Genomic DNA, 23424 nt, shown 5'->3' with positions numbered 1-23424 from the left:
GCAACGAGTTTGGGTATATCGTATGTCGTTTCAGATAGGCAGGATGTCTGTGTCTTCTCTTGTGGGATTACAGAAAGCTGATGAAAGTTTTACGTTGCATTTTGATATCGTCTTCCTGTTTATATTCTTCTGCAAAACCATTAAATCAATTTTTGGTACTGATACCTTATACTGATTACAATTCTTTCTCTTTCATGCCGATATTTCAACTGCGCAACTAAATGAATTCATGTCTCAACACGTAATGAAAGGACCAGAAAGGTGACAAATACTTTTGGACATTATCCAATTGAGTTTTAAGCCTGCAAATTTCCAATAAGGAAAATTTTCGTTGGGTTCTTCGTTTTGGCTTAACTTAAAGCATTAGAGCCAAACGTTCAAAAATATCTTCTTTTTTTTCTAATTGCTTTCTCTTAGCGTCGTTTTCCGATTGTTGATTTGGTCAAATTCTCGGTAAACAACGACTCATGCAGTCCAAGATGAGGTCATGTCGACGGGGTTCCAAAAGTCTATGCAAAAAATCCCAAATCTATTTATCAATCATTAAAATGTCAAATGATTAGAAATATCCTGTAACCTTAGTCGAACAGTCCATATACTCGCTGAGAAAACATTTCTTGAAGTTCCACTTGGACAACAGAAATTTAACCATGAAATTCATCGATATTTTCGTCTTTTCGCTTTTCTTCCTTGTTATTGAAGCTCTACCAACTATTGGCGTGTCGGGTAAGTAAAGGCGAATAAGAGGATATGATTTTTTCACACTTTTCTACGCATCTGCTCGTACATGAACAACGGAATTTTACGTCTACGATGCATTTGTGTAGCGAGTTTTGATATTTTGAAAGATGCATTCGAAATCACCGTATCTTGCGAAGGCAGGTAGCCTCACTTTTTCCAAAAACTTGACGCATTTTCGGGCAGACAACTGAAGCTGGTTTAAATTTTTAAGATATATAATTTCTCATTAATATCATACAAGGCAATTTATTGCTATGAAAAATTATTAAATTTACTGATTTTTATTGTATTTGCCCACATTGCGGCCTTGAGGCCATCTGTTTATTTATTTGAGGATACAGTCAAAATACCATGGCCAAAATTCCCACCGACAGTACTCTCCCTAGAGGAACTGGTCTTTTTTTCACAGGGGAAGGGACAAATCCTATCTTTCCCATGGAAGGGTGGGTAGAGTACTTTGTCATTCCACAGGGAGAGGTGCATTTATGACAACGGTCTTTAGGGTGGGGAGTACTAGTGGTGGTGTTATTTTGACCTTACGGTCTGACGTATTTTCTGTGATCAGATAAAACTAATCAAAGGTGCGGGATTGTAACATCCTTTTTAGACCCGACTTCCGCTATAAATTACTTTATCAGACATAATATTGATATAATTTTCATGGGAAAATATGAGACTGATGTTGTTGAGCCACTAAATAATTCATTTGTATCTTTCTTATTAATCTGTCTTGAGATATATCTTCCTTATATCGTTGCCAAACTGGCCAACAAATGAACGTTTACTATTCTTCAGATAGTACAACCCGCTTACAAATTCGCTAACTTGAAGGCTTTTGATCTGAATTGATTTTTGTGCATTAACGAACTGTTTTCCCATGTCAGATATCTTTGTTATAAGATACCACTATTAGATTAATGTATCCTATTTAGCAATACAGGAAGAGGAAAGAATAACATTCAAGGGAGTGACAAGTGGCCTGAAATGCGGAAGAAATACGCCCGAAATAATATGATCTATTTTGACAAACAACGGTCTTTATCAACTGCAAACTTCAGAAAATATGTGCCAAAATATTTTTACTTATTCTACGGGTTTTATCTTTAACTACTCTGCCTTACCTGATTTAGGAGTATCCCTTACCTGATTTAGGAGTATCCATTCACCTGATTTAAGAGTATACCTTCACCTGATTTAAGAGTATTCATTCACCTGATTTAGGAGTATCCATCCACCTGATTTAGGAGTATCCCTTCACCTGATTTAGGAGTATCCCTTAACCTGATTTAGGAGTATCCCTTAACTTGAATACCCCCCCCCCCCCCCCCCCCGCTACTTAATTGGCAACTAAAGTGTCACAATTAATAACGACATAAAATAACTGCCTGTAAAATTGTCTCGTAATCTGTTATTTACTAATAAAAGTTTCACCCTGACATAGCTCTTTTTTGCTTTTCAGTAACGACTGCTGCTTCTGCCAATAGTTCTGAGATTCTCCCGACAACTGCAGGTAATTGCTACCAATATTTTGTGGTTGTATTTGGCCAAAACAGTGTCTCTTGTCCCCTCTGAGAGAAAGTGGACAGGCTAAGAACCCTTTTATTTTCATAAATCGGTTGGAAGCATTTCCAACAGAGTGCATGAAAAGCCGAAAACATGGCAGCCTTCTTGTTGCGATAACAATGTATGCTAATGAGAAATCTTCCGTTAAATATTACCAATACCCTAATATGGCCGCGTTGTCGTGCAGCCGAGAAATGTCTCATGTTATTACGTTTATCACTTTTTTTTTCCTTTTTTTTTTTTTTTTTTTTTTTTTTTTTTGCTTCTCATTTCAATTCACATTTTCTCATTTCTCGTTTCGTTTCATAATTTATTTTATATTTCTGTCCAGGCATCACATGTCCATCCCCAGTATCGCCTCTCAATGGGTACATTAAAGGAGAAAAATACACCGCTGGATCAATCATCCATCTTATGTGCAACGATGGCTTCTTTAGGAGAGGATACACTTTCGCTGTATGCAAGAAAGACGGTAGATGGACCGATAGCAACGTTACATGCATAGGTATGGTTATAGTAACATTATGGGATGCCGAGGGGGCAACTATTGTGAAAATTATAGACTGCACAGCTGTCAGTGTATATTCTTATATATATAACGTTACGCTTTTCGAAAAAAAGCACACCAAATTGTAATTCACTATTTTCCATACATTGGTTCACTGGCCAAACACAAAGCATATACAGTCAATTCAAAAAACGTTGTCGTCGACCGGCTCAAACCTACGCGACTGGACCGAAAGGAATATGGGTAAAAATCACTGAAGCGGTTAAATATTCGTTCTGAATTAATTGTTCCCGCTAGTAATAAGATAATAATGGCGAGAAACAATCCATCAAATGCATGTCTATGGGTTTAGGGAAAGAAAAACAAAGTAGTTATGATTCAGTTCACAATTTCGAAAATATGAAGGCATTAAAAAAACGTCTCCTTCAACACTTCCCGCTCGCCTACGAAGGTTCGTGCTGTAAACCAGGCATAACTAGTCAGATAAAATTATGGAGTCAACTCGGCTGCAATAATTACTACCCAGAGTTCCTTTCGGTCCAGTCGCGTAGGCTTGAGATGGTCGACGACAATGTTTTTTGAATTGACTGTATTCAGTCGAGGTTGCAAGGTTCAAATTTGAATAATCCTTTGAAAGTACCTTGTCGCCTCCCTTGAGCGCTTTGTGTTTGACCAGTGAACCGTTTTATGGAAAATGGTGAATTGACTTTTTTGATAGTTGGAACAAAATTTGAATCACCAAGACTTCAAATTATTTGACAACGTAACCCCGTCACTCTATGCTTTATCAGAATTTTCTACGTTTGCTCCTTGGCATCCCATAAATCAAGATGGCTGCCGTATCAGTGAAAAGGTCTATTTTTTGGCTATTCGTTTGGGTCCTGGGTCGAAGGAAATAAGCAGGGTTCATTCTTGATATATTATGTTTTCTCAGCTCGAAGTTGTGGCGACCCTGGAACGCCGTTCAATGGCAAGAGGATTGGAATGATGTTCCAGTATTCCAACACCGTGAGCTTCTCCTGCAACAAAGGCTACTTTCTAGAAGGTCCAGCTACGCGTACTTGCCAGGCAAACCGAACATGGAGCGATTCACAACCGATTTGCAGACGTAAGATACTTAGTGTATTGCTTTGACATCGAAAAATCGTGCGCGCATTTTATTCAACTCAAATATAATTCTCTATACATATTATTAGAATATCAAATGTTTATTGATACTCGTATCAAAGATTGGGGTAGACATTTTGAAAACAAAAGATTTCATATATTGTCGGCCAATCTTTGATGCCTTTTGAGTGCGCCTTAATGAACAAAATCAATAGCCAGTTGGGCACATGAGCAAATCACCATTATTTCATTAAAATTGACCAATTTACTATTTTATATCAATTTTATCAAACAGCTATTCCATGCGGTGAGCCGCCGTCAATTTCGCATTCCAAGCTTTTCCTCTATGGTGAAGGTGGCTTGGTGTATAAAAATCAAATTGAGTATGTCTGCAAGCCAGGGTACTACAGAGAAGGCAACCAGAAGATCTATTGTGGGGATGATGGTAAATGGCATGGAATTCTACCAGTTTGCAAAGGTACAAACAATTAACAAGTTTCCTATTTGTGATTTAAATCAACCACCTTCGTGCTGTCTTGAGAAAATTGTCTCTTTTTGTCAGAATTTACGGTACACAGCAATGAAGTAGATATCAATTTTCAATCAATCTTTTTTGCAGTTTGGTTTTGGAAAAACATTCCACCAAAACTGTGCCATCAACTTTTGTTATTTTGGTTTTTGTTTATTGCAGGTGTTATTCTTGATCAAAGTTGGTGAAAATGCAACTTTTGATTAAAGGTCGTGCGTCATAAAGCCGTGACACATCTGTTTTTTTCTTTCCTTTTTCCAGAGGTTCGATGTCCTCGACCCAAAGTTCTTCTGAATGGAGATATTCAAATGGATAACAACACCGAGGGATCCATCGTGCGCTTCTCTTGCAATCCTGGTTACACACTCTTCGGCTCTCACTGGAGAAAATGCTTGAAAACTGAACAATGGACAGGGCCCGAACCAACATGCTTTGGTGAGTTCCATGTCTATGCTGCTAGTATGATTGCTAATTTTCTCGTTAAAATAATATTACCAATACTACAACGCACAACACTCAATTCACATGTTTATTTTGAAAACCGGAGAATCCTCCAAGGAGAAGAATATATCGACCCTAGACATAACTACACTGCAAAGAGACAGTAAGAGACTGATCAGTTTCAAGCAGTTGATGCGCAACTTGGAATGTTCCTCGAGTGCGCGTCTTATGCGTTGTAATTGCGCACAACCTATATTGTAAACTGCGTTATAGAATAGGATGTTTGTATGGGCGTCATTTGACTCACTACCATAATGCTTGGCGAATTTTTTTTCTTATTCAAATGTGTATTTCCTCATGACAATAGTAAGACAATAGCCAATGTGCACGAGCACGAATCTCTATCACAAAGCACTCCGAGAATCCGAACACTACACAAATCAGAACAAGAAAATCAATAGAATTATCAGAAAAAAGTTACTCTGTTATTTTCCTCTGTTGAAAGGCTTACAGTTTCATAGATAATGTCGAAGAAAGAATTGTCAGAGGGTTTTTAGAGGAGCTGAAAAAGCGTAAGTACTCGATTTCCCATCATGCTTTGTGCTAGAGATTTTTGCTCGTGAACATTGGCTAATGGTGCTAATTAACTGAACAAAAGAAAGTGTGCAAGGGAGTCTGGTAGATAGTACTATTCACGTCCTATTCACGTTGCTTTTGACTTCTTCTAGAGTGCGCTAGAGTTGGAACACCAGTTTTTGTGCGAAAACCTTCTCACTTCAAACATGCAACAGTACAATCCAAGTCTGCTAACCAGGTGACTGTGTACTACGAGGCAGAAGACGAGGAAGAAGACATCCTCGTCCTTGGAAAAGGAACTCAACATTATGCCATGGTAGAAGACAGAATACCATCAAAAAGTGAGATATTTAATGGTACCCGCGTTCTGGCAGTGAACTCACAGAATCGTAAGTTCATGCTAGGTACAGTAAGAATGAACAGTGGGAGCCTATATGGTGTCCAGTTTGATGGGAGGAATGATCACCAAGAGGTTCCTCTGGATAACATCCGAACACTTGAACCTCCACGTTTCTGCAGTAAGTTGATTATATATTATTTATTTATTATTTATTGGGAATCAGTTGTTTGTTGTGCACTCAGGGCATCTATAGATTGATCCCCAATCACCTCACACACTTGATTGTTGATTCAAGTCTTTGCGATCCTTTATGCAAAGGCAATAGATGTGGCACCGAGAGAGAGGGAGAGAGAGAGAGAGAGAGAGAGAGAGAGAGAGAGAGAGAGAGAGAGAGAGAGAGAGAGAGAGAGAGAGAGAGAGAGAGAGAGAGGTCTTTTATTTAATCTCGGGAAATTTCATCAATGTACAAATTGGTTTTCATGAAAACCGAGTTCATAGGTAATATATATAAAAAATTAATAATAACGTTAAGAATATATAGACAGATTTATGAAATAAATTCTCATCTACCCCCCAAAAATATTATAGTAATTAAAGTGTTAAGGACCAACAGACGAAAGATTCCTCTTAAAAGATTTTAAATTATTGGACAGTCTGACACTTTGGGGTAACGAGTTCCACACTTTTGCACCGTCATAAGAGAGAGCTCTTTTTAAAAACTCAGTGCTGGGTTTCGGTAACTTTAAGCACTTCTCTCTACCACGAAAATCGTAGGTATTTTCTTGAAAATAAAAGAGTTCCCTTACAGATTTTGGTGCAAGTGCATTTAAAGTCTTAAACATCATTATTGCTTTATGCTCCTTTCTTCTTCTTTGTAAGCTTTTCCAGCCTAAAGAAGTTAAAATATCACTAGATCTGACATCGTAGCTGCTTTTTGTTATTATTCTTGCAGCTCTATTTTGCATTTTTTGCAATCTTTCAGCAGACGTTACTGGTAAATTATCCCATACCACGTCACAATAGTCAAACCAAGGTAAAACGAGAGCCTCATATATGGTAATAGCTGTCTCCAGAGCTGAGAGACAGAGAGAGACAGAGAGAGAGAGACAGAGAGAGAGAGAGACAGAGAGAGAATGAATGCACCTTTATTTGAGGACGATAGTTTCATAAGTGTCATACACTTCTTTACATGAAAGTCGTACTTCATAAGAAAGAGATTTACATATAATATGTGATATATTTAAAAATGAATTAAATAATATGAACTATATATATAGCTATTAAAATGCGTATAAATGATAAATATAAAGTGACTAGGTACTATCCGACTGCCAATTAGACAAATTCTTATTAAAAACTAACCTAGAGGATGAAGTTCGGATATGTGAAGGAATAGAATTCCATAATTTAGCTCCTCTGTAAGAGAAACTTTTTTTAAGGAATTCAGTCCTTGGAATAGTTTGAATTTCTAATTTATCTTCGATATTTCTCAATTTAGATTTATAAGCATTTGAATCCTTACTTTTTGAGAAAAGATCTTGTAAATAAGATGGAGTATTGTCATGCAAAATATCATACATCATGAGAGAAAGGCGCTTTTCGCGTCTTATAGCCAAGCGGTCCCAATTCAATTGTTGCAAGATGTCTGCTGACCTTATGTCATAGCCCTGAAAGGTTATGATTCGGGCAGCTCTGTTCTGCAATTTTTGAAGTCGGTCTGCTTGGCCTTTGTTTAAATTACTCCAAACAAGATCACAGTAATCAAATAACGGTTGAATAAGAGCCTTATACATAAGTATTAAGGTATCAAGAGGGACAAAATCTCTGGCTTGTTTTAAACCATTAATGGAAGAGCCAGTTTTCTTACATAAGTTTTCAATATGAACATCCCAAGTTAGGTTTTGATCTAAATACACACCAAGGTGTTTTGAAGAGGTTACCCTCTTTACCTCTTGATCCTTAATCAAGATATGCGAAGAAATTCCCAAATTTGAAAGCTGAAAATTTGATCCAATTAACATATATTCAGATTTTACTACATTCAAACTCAGCTTATTAGCCAATAGCCAGTCACTGACACACAGTAAATCTAAATTCACTTTATCATAGAGTTCAGTAGTTGACTTTGAAGCGTAACTAATTAGGGTGTCATCAGCATAAAGACGAGGCTGACTAATTTCGAGACAATGAGGCAAGTCATTAATATAAATTAGAGAGAGAGAGAGAGAGATGTCTTTTATTTTTTTTTATTTAATCTCGGGAAATTTCATCAATGTACAAATTGGTTTTCATGAAAACCGAGTTCATAGGTAATATATATAAAAAATTAATAATAACGTTAAGAATATATAGACAGATTTATGAAATAAATTCTCATCTACCCCCCAAAAATATTATAGTAATTAAAGTGTTAAGGACCAACAGACGAAAGATTCCTCTTAAAAGATTTTAAATTATTGGACAGTCTGACACTTTGGGGTAACGAGTTCCACACTTTTGCACCGTCATAAGAGAGAGCTCTTTTTAAAAACTCAGTGCTGGGTTTCGGTAACTTTAAGCACTTCTCTCTACCACGAAAATCGTAGGTATTTTCTTGAAAATAAAAGAGTTCCCTTACAGATTTTGGTGCAAGTGCATTTAAAGTCTTAAACATCATTATTGCTTTATGCTCCTTTCTTCTTCTTTGTAAGCTTTTCCAGCCTAAAGAAGTTAAAATATCACTAGATCTGACATCGTAGCTGCTTTTTGTTATTATTCTTGCAGCTCTATTTTGCATTTTTTGCAATCTTTCAGCAGACGTTACTGGTAAATTATCCCATACCACGTCACAATAGTCAAACCAAGGTAAAACGAGAGCCTCATATATGGTAATAGCTGTCTCCAAGGGGATGTAATCGCGGACTCGTCTTATGCCACTCAATCCAGAAGATATTTTTTTACAAATGTAATCAATATGAGCAGCCCAAGACACCCGTTCGTCAATCACAACACCCAGAGTTTTTGCTGTAGAGACTCTAGTAATTGGTTTGCTATTTAAATATATGTGTGGTTCGGGGGTAATTTTTTTCAATTTATCGTCAGAAGCAATAAACATGTGCTCTGTTTTAGCTGAATTTAAGCTAAGTTTGTTAGCTTTCAACCAGTTATGAATATTGGAAATATCAGCGTTCACCTCGTCAAATAGAGTCTTTTGTGATGTGCCACAAGTGGTGAGACTTGTGTCATCAGCATACATTCTAGCATTTGAAAATTTGACACTATTTGGCAGATCGTTTATGTAAATAATAAATAATAATGGCCCAAGGATTGAGCCTTGAGGGATGCCGCAATCGAGTGTTCTAGAGCTAGATAAGGTATGGTTTATGTAGCATCTCTGACTACGATCTGTGAGGTAAGATTTGAACCACTTTATCGACTCTTCTGCAATCCCATAATAGTATAATTTGTGGAGAAGTATAGAGTGATTTACTGTGTCAAAAGCTTTTTTAAAATCTAGGAAAGTGACACAGTTCAATTTACCTTCATCCATATTGGTAAGCCACTCCGTTGTGGCTTCTAGGAGTGCAGTAGTAGTCGAATGAAGCGGTCTAAATCCCGACTGCTTTTGAGAAAGTAAATTATTTGAGTTTAGATACTCATATAACTGGTTAAAAACTATTCTCTCGAAAATCTTAGCAATAGTAGGTAAGACCGAAATGGGACGGTAATTATTCAAATCATCTTTGTCATTAGCTTTATGAATTGGCGTAACTTTCGCAAGTTTCAAGCCGTTAGGAAAAATCCCTTTATCAACTGATTGATTGAATAGCTTCACTAGTGATTGACTTATTACTGGTGAAGCAATCTTGATGAAATGAGATGGTATACCGTCAAGACCTGTCGCTTTTTTAACGTCAATAGAATTAATGATTTTCATAAGTTCATCAACTGATGTGTGTCGTAAGGTGAATGTTGAGCCAATTCTAATTAGATAATCATTATAAGCAGTCGGTCCATCGGGAATTAAACAAGCTAATTTAGTCCCAATTTCAGAAAAATGACAATTGAATACCTCAGCTATTTCCTTCGAGTCACACATCGATGTATCACCTGTTTTGATAGATGTTACATAAGAGCCAGATTTAGTCCTTCGTGAGAGGACTTCATTAATAGCTTTCCAGACCTCCTTTGAGTTTTTTGAATTTTGTGCAAAATGATTTTCATAATATGACTTCTTGGCTCTTTTTATCTCGTTGTTGACGCGATTTCTAATAGACTTATAATCACTCCAGTCGTCCCTCGAATTCGTTTGAGTAGCTTTTTGTTTCATTTTATCTCTATCGTACATAGCTTTCCTCAAATCAGTTGTCATCCAGGGAGACTTCTTGTTTCTTATTCGTTTTGTTTTGATCGGAGCGTGCGAGTCAAGAACAGAGAGAAATAACTCTTTCCATCTGTCCCACATGTCATCCGGGCTTTCCTTATTATCCAAACAATCCCAAGGGAGTGTTGCTAAATCCATAAGAAACTTGTCGGAGTCAAAGTTTTTAGCCGATCTAAATGAGATCTTACAGTGATTGTTGTTTGTCGGAATTGCTATTTTCCGTATTGTATAAACCAGACTATGGTCACTGATACCAATGTGAACCACTCCACTTCGGACTACCCTATCTGGGCTATTCGTTAAGATCACATCAATGAGGGTTTTACTTTTTTCAGTGACTCTAGTTGGTTCTGTGATTAACTGCGTAAGTTGAAACAATTCAGCAGTCGTATTCAAATAGCGGGTTTGCTGATTAATATTAGTAGATAATAAATCACAGTTTAAATCCCCTAGGATATAAATTTCCTTAAACTCAGAATCTATTTTTGTTAACACATTTTCAAATATATTGAAAAATGAGCGTGTATCATAGTTAGGAGGCCTATAACAGGCTAAAACGGCAAAAGACTTGCTATTTGGCTTCATGATTTCAAAACACAGGGACTCTACTTTATCATCAGTTAAGTCACTACGGTTTTTCCCATTTACGCCCTTTTTCAAGTATAAACAAACTCCCCCTCCATTGCGGTTTCTATCAGACCTATGGATGTCATAGCCTTCGATGCTCACCATTGAACTTGGGATTGATGGATCGAGCCTTGACTCATTTATGCAAAGAAGATCAAAATTTTGCTGAATGACCCATGATCTCAGTTCATCTATATGAGCTACAAGACTAGTTATATTTAAAGAGGCCATTTTAAAACCTCTAACATTAGGAATAGAATGAGGTCTATTATCACCGTCAGACTTATCAATATTAGTATTTGAGACAATACTAGAGGGATGAATAGAGGAATCTGTTTCGTCTAGTGGTTCCTTACCTTTTAATCATGCTTTAGATTTAAGATATTTATTGAAATCTTGCGCAAGGATTCCTATTCCTGCACGATTTAAATGCAGTCCTTTGGTGTTAAGTCCTTTCTCTGTTACATTATGAGAAATATAGTCCCATTCCCGTTCGTTGCAGAAGGCTCTAAGCGATTTGTTCACATCCTTTCTTGCTGTTTCAAGGAGACTCGAGTCTTGGCGAATGATTAATTCAGATATCGCTATTTCACAAGACGGCAGCTGTTTTTCCACAGATTCGCAGATTCCAACTATCCTCTCTGCAATGGCCTTAGATTCATCAGACTTAAGATTATTTGTACCAATATGTACAATAAGATTATTAGGTTTCCTTCTGATTATTGGCTTTATATAGTCCTCCATATCCTCCACTGTGGCCCCTGGGAAGGGTTTTATATTAACTCTGTTTGTCTTGCTTGACATTTTCCAACCTTCGAGCTTCGATATTATAGAATCTCCAATTATAACTGTACTAGTTTTGTTTCTGTCCTGAAGCGAATGGTCCTGGTTATTAGTAGGTAGCTTGTTCTCAGCTTTGTTCTTTGGTGTTGTCTTTTGTTGCTTGGCCTTTTTTTGTTTCCTTTGTACCTTTTTCCAGTTACAATGAGATTCATTCATTGTGTCACTCATACTACTCTCCGGGGTCGTAAGATCAACTACAGTAGCTTGTTTAGTTTCCGTATGATCATTGTTCTTGCATTGATCATTGTTCTTACATTGATCGTTTTCTTTCGTAACTAGCCTCAACGCTGTTAGTAAGCTGGCTTTTTCGTCTTGTAATTTGCATACTTGCTGTTTTTGAATTTTAATTTCCTCCTGAAGATTACAGATAATTTTACGAGAATCATCGTTTTCCTTCTTCATTTGTTGGATATCAAAGTTCTCTCCGTTTTGGAAAGTGTCTTTCAATAAACTTATTTCTTTACGCAAGTCAGTCAGTAAACCGAATAATAATGAGGCAATTTCAGAATCAGTCGGTTGTGAAGGCTCAACTCTTTTTCTGCAGGACCATCATTCTTGCTTGGAAGAAGTTCATGAAACTTATTCCTAAGGCATTCTTGATTTGGCCCAAAGATTTTCAGTCTAAGTGATGATGTGTAGAATCTTACGGAGCATTCCTTGTCATCGGTACTCACTTTATACGTTATTGCGTTGTGAGCTTTGTCTTCTTTAAAGACGCCATTACTGCCTTCTTGGACATCGAACATAAAATCCACCAAAGATTTAAGTTCTTGTTGCGTACCACGCCAAGTGAAATCGTTATCCTTTTCAATCATAACTTAAATACTCAATAAGATTTGCCATTTGGAGACAAAGATTCGATAAAAGCTTTATAAAATGTTGAAGATTACGGAGCGGTTACGAACACGTCTGCACTAGACATGAACAGAAAGAGAGAGAGCAGAGATGAGATGAGAGAGAGACAGAGAGAGACAAGAGAACAGAAGGATGGAGAGAGAGAGAGTGAGCGCCCTATATGGCGCTCACTCGCCTGTGCGGCCGCGCCCTCTCGTCTCATCTCGCTCCTGCTTCGCTCTCTCTCGTCCTCTCTCTCTCTCGCTCTCTCTCTCCGCTCTCTCTCTCTCCTCCTGTCGCTCCACCTCTCTCTCGCGCTTCTCACTCGCTGCGCTATACGAAAGAGACGGAGTGAAGTGGACACTGCGCACTTCAGTTTTATCAGCCGAAAGGTAATTCAAAAAAAAGCCATGTCAATCATGAATAAATGTGCTGTGAATATGGGAATAGGGGTTACATTTGACAGACGCACACACATTAAGGATAAAAACAGCAATTCTTACAGTTTATACAAACCTATAGAAAAGTCACCCTCTAGGAAGGTACGCATTCATTTTCTACAGGCATAATTAATTTTATTAAATACACATTGCTCTATATGTTGTAAACGTACATGTAGTTGAATAAAAAGAAAAGAATTGTTTTTTTAAATACATATTTCTGCCACCGAAGAAGACTGAAAGAACAGGGACACAATATTTACTCCTTCCTGAGAGAAAAACAGTTGTTGATATTTTTATCATAGCCCTTTGAATTCCTTAGGCCCTTACCTTCGATACAAATTGATAGCATTAGACGCGCAAGAGAAAAAGAAGCCCTTTTAGATGAAAGCACTATGTATTTTCTCTCTCTTAGCTACTTGCAGCGATCCTGGTCGTCCAGCGTTCAGCTCAAGAGAAGATGACCTGATGGAGTTCATTCCTGGTATGGAGGTGATATACACTTGTGAATACACGTACGAGATGACTGGATCCCAAACAAGATTGTGTCAGCAGGATGGGACGTGGACAGGGACAACACCTAAGTGCACCAGTAGGTTGTTGTTGTTGTCGTTGTTGTTGTTGTTCTTCTTCTTCTTCTCTTTTTTCACTGTATTTTTTTGTGTCATTTCAATTAAAAGATTTTTCTGTTTCCTAAATAAGTCTCCTCATGTGATGATCTTGACGCTTTCCCACCAAGGAATGGAAAACGGGCAGGGAATAAATTTACAATTGGAAGCACTTTGGAATTCTCCTGTGATGATGGCTATGCTTTGGTTGGTCAGCGACAACTAACTTGCGCCATGAATGGTAGCTGGTCTCATCTTCCACCGGTTTGTAAAAGTGAGTAGAGATACTACATAAGCATTCTCTAGTCCTTACGTTGGCTCCTTCTTTCATCGCTCCGATATTTTTTTGGCTGCCGGCGGAACTATGAAAGAAGGGGCACGCCTATGGATTAAATATCTTTCATTTTGTACGGTAGCACCCCAAACGTAACATGTTTTCTGCTTATATTCCACAAGATGTGTGCGATGACTTCAAATGCAACACGGTTGGTGAGAAATGTCAGTACGTAAAAGATGTTGGCCCACGTTGCGTCTGTCGTGAGAACGAAGACTGCCGAGCGCTTTACGAACCGGTCTGTGGATCGGATGGTAATTCGTACAACAGTCATTGTATCATGTCTGCAACAGCCTGTCGAACTGGGAAGACGATAACAATGGTTGATGAGGGAGGATGCGTTCCAGGTAACTAACTATTCTTCCGTAAAATAGACTTTTTGAATGTACGGTGTGTGTGCTCCCAAACCAAATGGGACGCAAAATCAAGAAAGGCAACTTCATGGACGACGACCTCCCTAGAGCGACCACTTGGAATAAAATGTGCATTGAATAGACCCTATTCGTGCTGTGACAAAGTTTTCACAATTGAATTTGACAGACCTCTATAGGAGAATGAACAGCTATTGGTTTGAAACTCGTCGGGATATCATCGTTATTTCTTTCATATCCTTTGGGACACTCACGAATTTTTCGAAGAGCAAAAACAAAAATGAATCCTTTGGAGGTTTGTCACGCTGAATCGGGAACTTTGTCATGCCACGAATAAGGTCTATTAGTCATGCAGTCCGATCACCTTAAATGACCGTTTTCTTGATCCATTTAAAAAAATCTTTTTAAAAAAAATCTACCAGTTTTGTCTGTAATCACAGAGATGGACAATCACGAACGGAACCCTCAGATCCATGCTAGGTGAATGCCCAAGATCGAATTGGAATTTAGAAGTTAATTTTTGAGGAAGGAGGAAAAACAGAGAACCCGGAGAAAACCCCTTGAAACACAGGAGAGAACCAACAAACAACTCTACTCACATGCGACACCGAGCACGGCGGGGCTCGAATTTTATTAACGTATTTGATTGCCCCATTCCAGGAGGATTATGCCAGATAGTTCCTTACAGTGTATGTCGCGGTTACTTTCCCCGTTACTTCTTCAACTCCACAAGCCAACAGTGTCAGTACTTCATCGCTGGTGGATGTCATCCAAGTGGCTGGAATGGATTCCAAACAGAACAACTTTGCAACCATACTTGCCTTGGTGAGCCAAGAGATAAGAGTTCTGACCTTTTTATGGACCCCCTGCATGTGTTTACCATATTACATTATTTACCATTATGTTTTACCAATCATTTAATACAACACGAATACAAACGTACCAATGTTGTTCTTTTTTGTTGTTGTTGTTTTTGTTTTGTTTTTTTGTTGTTTTTTTTTGTTGTTTTTGTTTCTTTTTTTGTTTTGTTTTTTGTTTGTTTTGTTTGTTTTTTTTGTTTTGTTTTTTTGTTTTGTTTGTTTTGTTTTGTTCTTTTTTAATGGATAAAAGCGGCGCTTTTTCGGGGGCGACGCTTATTAATAACTTTGTACTTAGGTGCTGCGCTTATTTGAGGGCGGCGCTTAATTGTGGGTGACGCTTAAACGACTAAATACGGTATATTTTTTTAATTCAAAGGGGATATCTGTAAACAGCCAGTCAATCGTGGGCCATGTACACAAAACGTTTCCCGATGGACCTTTGACTCTGTGACCGGTCGATGCAAAAGGTTCAACTATGGTGGTTGTTATGGTAACGAGAACAATTTCTTATCAAAGCAACTGTGTTTGAGGAGATGTAGGCCAGGAAAAGGTGAGATCATCTAATCGCATAGGAATAAGAATTCACATGAGATAATAAAGATAATGTTTTATAATTAATGATTGTATTGTCCTTTTGTATATGGATATAATCAACATTTATAGAGTTATAAGTTGTAGTTATGAGAGATGGTTAATATGAGAAGCGGGCACTTAAATGGATTATAAACGCATGGGAATAGGAATGTACCTAAAATGGATTGGATGATCGTATAGTAATGAAAATCTACCTGAAATGGATTGGATGAACGTATAGGAATAAGAATGCATCCCAAATGGATGGGATGAACGTATAGGAATAAGGAAATGTACCTGAAATGGATTGGATGAGTGTAGAAGTGAGCTGAGAATTGAGGTGGAAATAGTTTATATAAACAAACCCTGAGGAATAAAAATGGATCTGCATTAAATTTGCCCGATAAGGCTAAAAGTGTATAGAAATATTTTCTAAACATGGACATTTTTATGGTTTTTAGTTGCAGCAAGAGGAAGTTGTCCTAATTGTGTTCGCGTAAGGCTACATCAAGCTTGTCAAAACAGTAATTTAGGTGAGTATCATTTAATTTCCATTTTTTTCCTTTACTTTATCTTTTTGTCAATGTACTTTCCATTTTTCATTTCTTTTCATTTTATTTTTTAACAACTGTTATAAAAAATTTACAGCAATTAGCTCCCATTCAATTATCCATTTTCTCCCTCCCCCGAATGAAATTATTAGAAAGACACTCCCGTGTGTCAAATCTCGTGATGGCCGGTTAATGTTTGCATTTACGTTTAGCCATATTGGCAAGAGTGATCTCAGCTCTGCCCAAAGACGAGAAGAAACATCTCTTGCGTTACCACCTTGTGATCCATCAAGTCATCAAGGACACCTCTAGTAGCGTGACCAAGGGCAAAACCATCATCAGGTCCCGTACGGGTCGACAACAAACTGCTCCTGCCTCACATCCCAATGAACAAGAAGTTCGTCCTGATTGGTGGGATCGCTACTGACAAAACCGCTGACTCGAAGAGTGGGGTAATTGTGAGCCCACAGTCTTATACCAGCGGCTGGAATACGAGAGTTTGGAAGCAGGATTGAAAAAAAGTGTGGCAGTCAGTTGATTGTACCTAGAGGATTTTCTGTAAAGTGCATAAAATTGTAACTTCTATTTAGCTTGTGTAAAGGGGAGTAGCATTTGTTAGATTATAATTAAGGGTGTAATGTCATAAAATAGAGACACAGGGAGCCCATGCTAAAATTTGGTATTAAAAAAAGTAGAATTGAGCTTTTTTGCTTCTTTTCTTCATTTCTTGGTTATTCCTCCTTCCCCCTGCTTCCTTCCTTCCTCTTTTTTTTTTCCTTTCCCTTCCTTCCTCCTTCCTCCCTTCCTCTTTTCTCCCGCTCCCTTCCTCCTTCCTTCCTCCCGTTCCTTCCCTCTTTCCTCCCGTCCCGTCCAATCTTTCTTTCTTTAATTGGTTTACTTGCCTCCTATTTTTGTCGTCTAATCCACACTATCCAAAAATCCTTTTACTTTCTACAATTTTCGTCACCAATTTTTCCAAATCTCTTTTTCGTCCGCACTATAACTCCAATTCATTTTGGATTTTATTCCTTCCTTTTTTTCCTGCCTGTTTTTCATTCCTTCCCCCCTTTTTCCCCTATATTCACCTATTCAGGCCCGAATGCAAACCCCATATAAATTCTCAACTTTTATTTTTCTTTCGGCAAAATCCTAAAAATTGATTTGGATACCTTTGAAGTTGTCTCTGTAATCCTGGGTATCTAGGTTAATCGCGTGCATGACTCATGTCACGCTATATCAGTCACATGACATCATGTTGGAATAGAACAAATACGAAAGTAAAAACAAGCGGAAAAAATCTAAAAATTTCCTGGAAATACGCAGAATTTTTATTTATTCTTTTACAAGGACCTCGGAAAGTCGCAAAGATTATTCTCAGGTTTAAGAAACAATTTCTTTCGAGCTTTTTTGCTGTGGTTTCTTTAAACCTGGATGTTGTCGTTTGGGGTCCTGTTCTTCACTGCAGAATTTAGAGAGATTTTTCTTCTTCCTTATGTTGTGGTTGTTGTTGAATATTCGCTAGAATCAATGAATGCTATTATTGCACTGTGTCATTTTCTGTGAATACATTGTCCTACCGGTGCTATTTTGCACTCAGTAAGAAAAGAAGCTGATTTTTTCTCTACAGTATTGAATTTTACAAAAACGACAACCGTGCGAAATTCTTTCTTACATCAAAACGTACTTATTTGTGTACAAAGTGTAGTAGTCGTTTCCACTGTGATGAACACGATCCTATAGTAGCTGATAATCTTTCTTCCTCCGACACTTGGTTCTGTGCTAACAGGTGAGATCAAATAACAATTCCAGCAAATTAATATTGATATGCTGTCAATCATTATATATTCCCGATAAAATAAATTTTAGAACGACTGGGCATATTCCCAGTTAGTTATCGTAATGAAAGTTTCAACTAGTTGGGAAAATTTGGGTTTTATGGTTTGTGTTATGCGGTAATTTGGATTATTTTTGGTTTGGGTTTAGTATTATATTTAACTTGTGGTATTCCAGATGTATTATCAATGAAATATAAATATCATCTTATTATTATCATTATATATTATTAGTTCACATGTATTTTTTTTTGTACGTTTCTGTAGGTGTTTTTTAGTCGTTCAATATCAACAAGTCATTCGAGGGAGCAAGTAACATACGACACCCAAATCAAGCCCATGGTGAGGTAATACACTTGCCCAAGGAGTCACGGACACTATTTCTCATTTTTAAATTGTCAACCTATATTAACTTGTGCTTCCCAACAGTAGATCGAACTCCAAGAATCAAGATAAGGACGCCAAAATTATGATCAGCACATTTTCAACAGTTAATTTCGTGTGCGTACCATCATTCTTTGGCATTGCTAGTCTCTCTAGTATAACCGACTAGAACAGCGACGCCAAGGAACATCGACAAGGGCAAAGCGCACAAAAAAACCATTTTGAAAACTTGCTTGCATCATTGTTTTGCCATCGCGTCCTTCTATGCTTGAGCTTTTTCATTTTCTTTTTAATCCTCATGCATGGTCATTTAGACAAAATTCCCATTCATTATTGACATCATGATTTTATGTTATAATTATTAAGAGTATATGAATCCATTTTTTCTGTAGGCATGTACACCCCTTGATCCACTCATTCTGGATACATTAGTATTGACAAATAATCCCACATCAGTTTCTATAGCATACCGTACCCCGTGGCAACCAAGAGGTTATATAGTATTGTCAGAAGGCATGTGTTCGAAAGGTATCATCAATATTTTATTTTTGTATTCCCAAAAAAAATATCCATACGCTCTGATGATCTCGCAATAGAAATGAGGATTTTGGATGAACTAGCCACCGATGGCACTATCTATTAGTCCGCATAATATGTTATTACCAGCCGAAGGTCCGGATAAGGGAAAAACTTTGCCCAAGGTCTTGAATACACTGTCCAATGATGTCTTTTTTCAAGTCTGGGCACATTTTTCCCTATCTAATTATTGACTCTTAGGCTGGTAAATTCTTATGAATGGTCCCTAATCGTGAGAGTTTTTAAAAACCATGAGTTTATCGAGTTAAAATAACTGTCAATAATGTACGTAAATCCTGTAAGTAATGGGTATTGCTAAGTCTTCACATATTAACTCTTTTCTGATTCTCCCCCATGGCCATGCAATATAGTACACCTCTCCTTTAACTTCCTTTCTATTTTTTCTTTTCCTTTCCATCTAAATTAGCTTGAGTTGTGAATTTGTCAGGTCGTGAAGGACCAATGTTCTTTGGTGAGGAAGCAACAGGATAATTTCTTCACACATACTTTCTTCTTGAAAGACAAGCATCAAGGGTTCCAGAGATGGTAATGTGCTTCCTGGAATTGTATAAAATATCACTGACATTGCAATGTGTTGTGTGCAGTCCATAAGCTCAAAGGATTAGATAATGAGTCTCGAAAAGCGTCCGGACAACACAATTCAACAGAGGTCTTCTCAACACTAGCTGCATCTAGATTCCATAAATAATCAATTATTTTAAGTAATTTTTCCATGCATGTGCTTGCCATATTCTTTTCTTCCTTTTTTCATTATGCAGGTTAGAAAGCATTATTTGTGTGATGAAAGATAAAATTTTATCTGAATAAATTCTTGCCCTTCCCATCATGTATTTTTATTAAATAGATAATTTAGATTTAGTTCCGTTTTCCATTTTTCCATTATGATAACCTAATCGTCCTGAATAGGTTATCAATTTTGTTTATTAGCCATTTTCGAGATTGATCATGAACTGCAAGTTAAGGTTTGTTAACAAATTCATTTTTTTCATTGCATAATGGTAACTAGTTTCTTCTGTATACTGTAAACAATGCTACCAATGTCAGTTTTTCTAGTACATTTTTGGCATTATTTTCCTATATTCGAATAAAAAGTTAATATGAATCCAGCAGGGCAGAAGTGCTCAAAAAGGCCAAGGATTGCATCAGGTGGAACTTCAGGATTTGTCCTTACTCCAGTTACTAACGACATCTTGAATTTATTATTTTGTAAATTTATCTTCCACAATTTTGGATTTATCATTTACATTTAAACCTAATCTTGCATGTATGGACCAAGGCGGATCCAGGGGTGACAAAGGGGGGGGCTGAAGCCACCCCGGCCCCTTTCATCAGAAAAAAAAAACTGAAGCATTAGATGCTTTTTTATTGTTTCCATTGAATGGAAGTTAGCCCCCCCCCCCCCCCAATTTTTGGCTGGATCCGCCGCTTGTGTGACCAATTTAGTGTTTTTTTGATCATGTGTATCCATATATTCATGTGTTTCTTGTGATACCTAGAAAACGACACATGCAGGTATATGAATGGGAAATATTTATCCCTAAATTAAACGGAGACTCAGGGACATATTGGTTGTTGAATGACGTGTTTTTTCTTTCCCATTGTAGCCATTTCCTAGGCATCGTGGTGGCACAAAGTGTAGTCGCTCCATATCAGATCTCTTAAAGGATAAGGTATTTCTGTGGTACATATTATAATAGTGTGACAAATTGGGGGTTAACAAACGAACTATCGTCCCCTTCTTTCTGCCCCTCCCCCGCCATCTTTGCCAATTTTTAATCAAGACCTAACCCTCTTTCTTTTAGTCGCAATTGGTGGCCGGCAATTTAGTTCAAAATTGATATCAAAGAAAAGAAAAAAAAAAGAAAATTAATATTTCTTGTCATTTGTGGTAGCAGCTTAGTCTCCCCCAGCGCTGTTCTTACTACTCTTCCCAGTAGGCCGAGTAGTCGTGATTTTTTTACTGCCTTCGAGCGTCTGTTATTTTATCCGCAAGTACATTCAATCGAAAAGTCACCACGTGATGCCAAGGTTTGTACCACGAGGACAAGTTTTTTTTTTTTATTACACCACTTGATTAAAACTTTACTGATTTTGATCACGTGGTGTAAAATATTGTCCTCGTGTACAACCTTGGCATCACGTGGTCCAATTTGAAATGTACCTGCGCATTACATAACAACCCCTAACGAAGGCGATTAAAAAATCACAATTACCTCGTTACTGTTGGAAGAGAAGTATGGTCAGCGTCGGAATGCTGGTCTCTCCACTACACACCTCCCCATTTGTGGAGAGCGAGCATTTGCATGACACACTACAGTAAAACACTGTAGGGGAGATTAGATAGCCCACCACCTCAACCCCTCTCCCCCCCCCCCCCCCCCAAAAAAAGAAACTCTTGCACTCTTGGATCCACTTGGTTTTGCTGCTTCTTTTCAGTACTGGGTGCCAGCAGTTGCGAGTGAGTAAATGGATCCATGAAGCCTTTGTTTCATTTAGAATCTTTTTTGCAATGTTGTGCCAATCAAAGATTTGCATGGATGCTGAAAGCTTGTGGTAATCGCATCTCAGAAAAACTGTGGACGGTCACACAAAGGTAGGCATACTGGTATTGCAGTTACATTACAAAGGCCCAAATATACTGCTAGTAAAGGTGGATCTAAGACCGATCAGTGGATTCATGTCCATGGCCTTATAACCCTAACACATAAACAATGATTTATACTTATATGGTGAAGTTTGCATGTGAATATGATCAATGCCCCAAGAGGGAATGCTTAATTTTTTAGTAGAAAAATTAAGAAATGAAATAATTGAAATCCTCCATTAAAGCGGCTACCTCCTTCTAAGAATCTCCCATCCTTCAGCACAAGAAAGATGTTGTTTATAGATTGCCCAAGCATAATTTCATATTGTCATTCTGTTCACAGAAGAAAACTTCTTGCTGACGAGCATGAGTCAGATTCCTCCTCAGATTAAGTGACATGAGGTGCGTCAGCTCTTTACTTTAATTTATCAAGTCAGATTGTTTAAATATTTTCTTCTTCACTCCCTTCCAAAACTCAATATGAATTTATAGCAGTTGTAATGTCACTGTTTTATTAACAGAATCAGTGAGCCTGTTCCCTCTCTTTTACCTCACTAAGACACATGGTTAAGGTAAGTCTAGAAGTCAATGACAAGGATGACTGTGTAATAAGCATGCAAACCAAGACGTCCATAAAAACGAAGAACAAAGGCGAAATTCTGACAAACAAACTTTACAATTTACTTTCAGCAATAATTTTCACAACCACTGGCAGCTTGATCTAGTTACATGGGCGTTATTGTAACTTTAAGAAAATCAATTAAATCGGTTCGTAGTGGTTAAACAGAATGCAATGTTTGTCCGAATCTTTAAGCGTATTTTGTTAGAATCATGAGTGCGTGCGCTATATTATATTGTAAAGACCTAAAAGGCATTAAAGGACCCTTAAAGTGAAAGTCCGTCCAGTTGAAAATATCGAGATACTTGAGTCTTAATGGGTTGAAATTTTTTTACTGTCACAGGGTCTCAGTTTAGCAGCACCTCCAGGCGGGGCGTAGGCAAGTGGGGAGGCGGCACCCCCACCCCACCCTTTCTATCGTGGCAACAAAGTGGGGCTTTTTTAAGATTTTCCTTTCCGTTGGAAAATCCTGGCTATGCTATGTCAGGCACCACTTGCCCAAAAGCAATTTTCTTTTTTTGTGGTAACCATTTCTCTACGACTTGGTGAGAGAGGTGATTGAGAGCGGAGTGGTTATTTTGTATTTTTAGATTCCTTTTTTGGCACCAGACAGTTTTCACATGTTAGCATATCATTGTTCAAGGCAATCAACTTATTGTCAGGGGTAGGGACAGAAGACTGTTGCATCACATTGAATGCTCTCAATTTTAGTAACTTGTAAATGCCTCTCCTGCAGACATCCCTATGCCGAGTAAATTCTGACCCCCTCCAGGGGACGGGGGTATAGATTTTGTTCTTGAAACCAAAATATACTCCTCAGACTAAGCCTAACCCCCCTTGGGAAATTCCTATCCTCCCCCTCCCTGGGGGAGGTATGGATATTTTTGGAAAACTGTACAATATCAGGGTAGGCTTATCTATAACCCTCCCACCCCTTGGGAATTCTGATCACCCTCCATCCACTGGGAGGTGTGGATATATGTTCTGGAACCATACAATATAGATCAACATCGCTTGGAAATTCCAACCCCCCCCCATGGGAGAGCAAACTACAAGCTTCCAGGTTTCAGACCTTCCGTTCATTCCAGGAATTCGATCCCACTCGGCTTCCATGGCCATGGAATATATGGATATTTTTGAAAACAACCAAAATGTTAAAGGCTTTAAATCTATCTTCTTATTTCATTGTTATTCTCATT

At 37.8% G+C, this 23424-nt stretch overlaps 2 protein-coding genes across 2 annotated transcripts; one reads left to right on the top strand and one right to left on the bottom strand.

Annotated features, from left to right (window-relative positions):
* The first annotated feature begins 571 nt into the window (after positions 1-571).
* Positions 572-16749, top strand: LOC148904570 (CUB and sushi domain-containing protein 3-like). The gene is made up of 14 exons (XM_089024688.1): positions 572-726; positions 2201-2251; positions 2636-2809; positions 3747-3920; positions 4215-4397; positions 4710-4883; positions 5618-5983; positions 13328-13504; positions 13615-13794; positions 13977-14201; positions 14886-15050; positions 15462-15635; positions 16120-16191; positions 16422-16749. Exons 1-14 carry the CDS (start codon positions 651-653, stop codon positions 16634-16636), a joined length of 2406 nt encoding a protein of 801 aa, XP_088880814.1. The 5' UTR covers positions 572-650; the 3' UTR covers positions 16637-16749.
* LOC148904571 (uncharacterized) lies at positions 11159-12155 on the bottom strand. The gene has a single exon (XM_089024702.1). The coding sequence runs from the start codon at positions 12038-12040 to the stop codon at positions 11159-11161; it is 882 nt and encodes a 293-aa protein (XP_088880828.1). The 5' UTR covers positions 12041-12155.
* Positions 16750-23424: the final 6675 nt, after the last annotated feature.

The sequence above is a fragment of the Actinia tenebrosa genome, unplaced genomic scaffold (genome assembly GCF_029948245.1).
Source record: "Actinia tenebrosa isolate PJP-AT-01 unplaced genomic scaffold, QUT_ActTen_1.0 PGA_scaffold9__36_contigs__length_13948895, whole genome shotgun sequence".
NCBI classification, from domain to species: domain Eukaryota; kingdom Metazoa; phylum Cnidaria; class Anthozoa; order Actiniaria; family Actiniidae; genus Actinia; species Actinia tenebrosa.
This window is presented reverse-complemented; position numbering and strand designations above follow the sequence as displayed.

What these genes read in the sequence shown, in the direction of transcription:
- LOC148904570 (XM_089024688.1), top strand. Translation starts at nt 651, where the DNA reads ATGAAATTCATCGATATTTTCGTCTTTTCGCTTTTCTTCCTTGTTATT. An exon ending in GATTCTCCCGACAACTGCAG is followed by an intron (nt 2,252 to 2,635) that starts GTAATTGCTACC and finishes ATTTCTGTCCAG; the next exon opens with GCATCACATGTCCATCCCCA. An exon ending in TTGCAACCATACTTGCCTTG is followed by an intron (nt 15,051 to 15,461) that starts GTGAGCCAAGAG and finishes TTTAATTCAAAG; the next exon opens with GGGATATCTGTAAACAGCCA.
- LOC148904571 (XM_089024702.1), bottom strand. Translation starts at nt 12,040, where the DNA reads ATGAAGAAGGAAAACGATGATTCTCGTAAAATTATCTGTAATCTTCAG.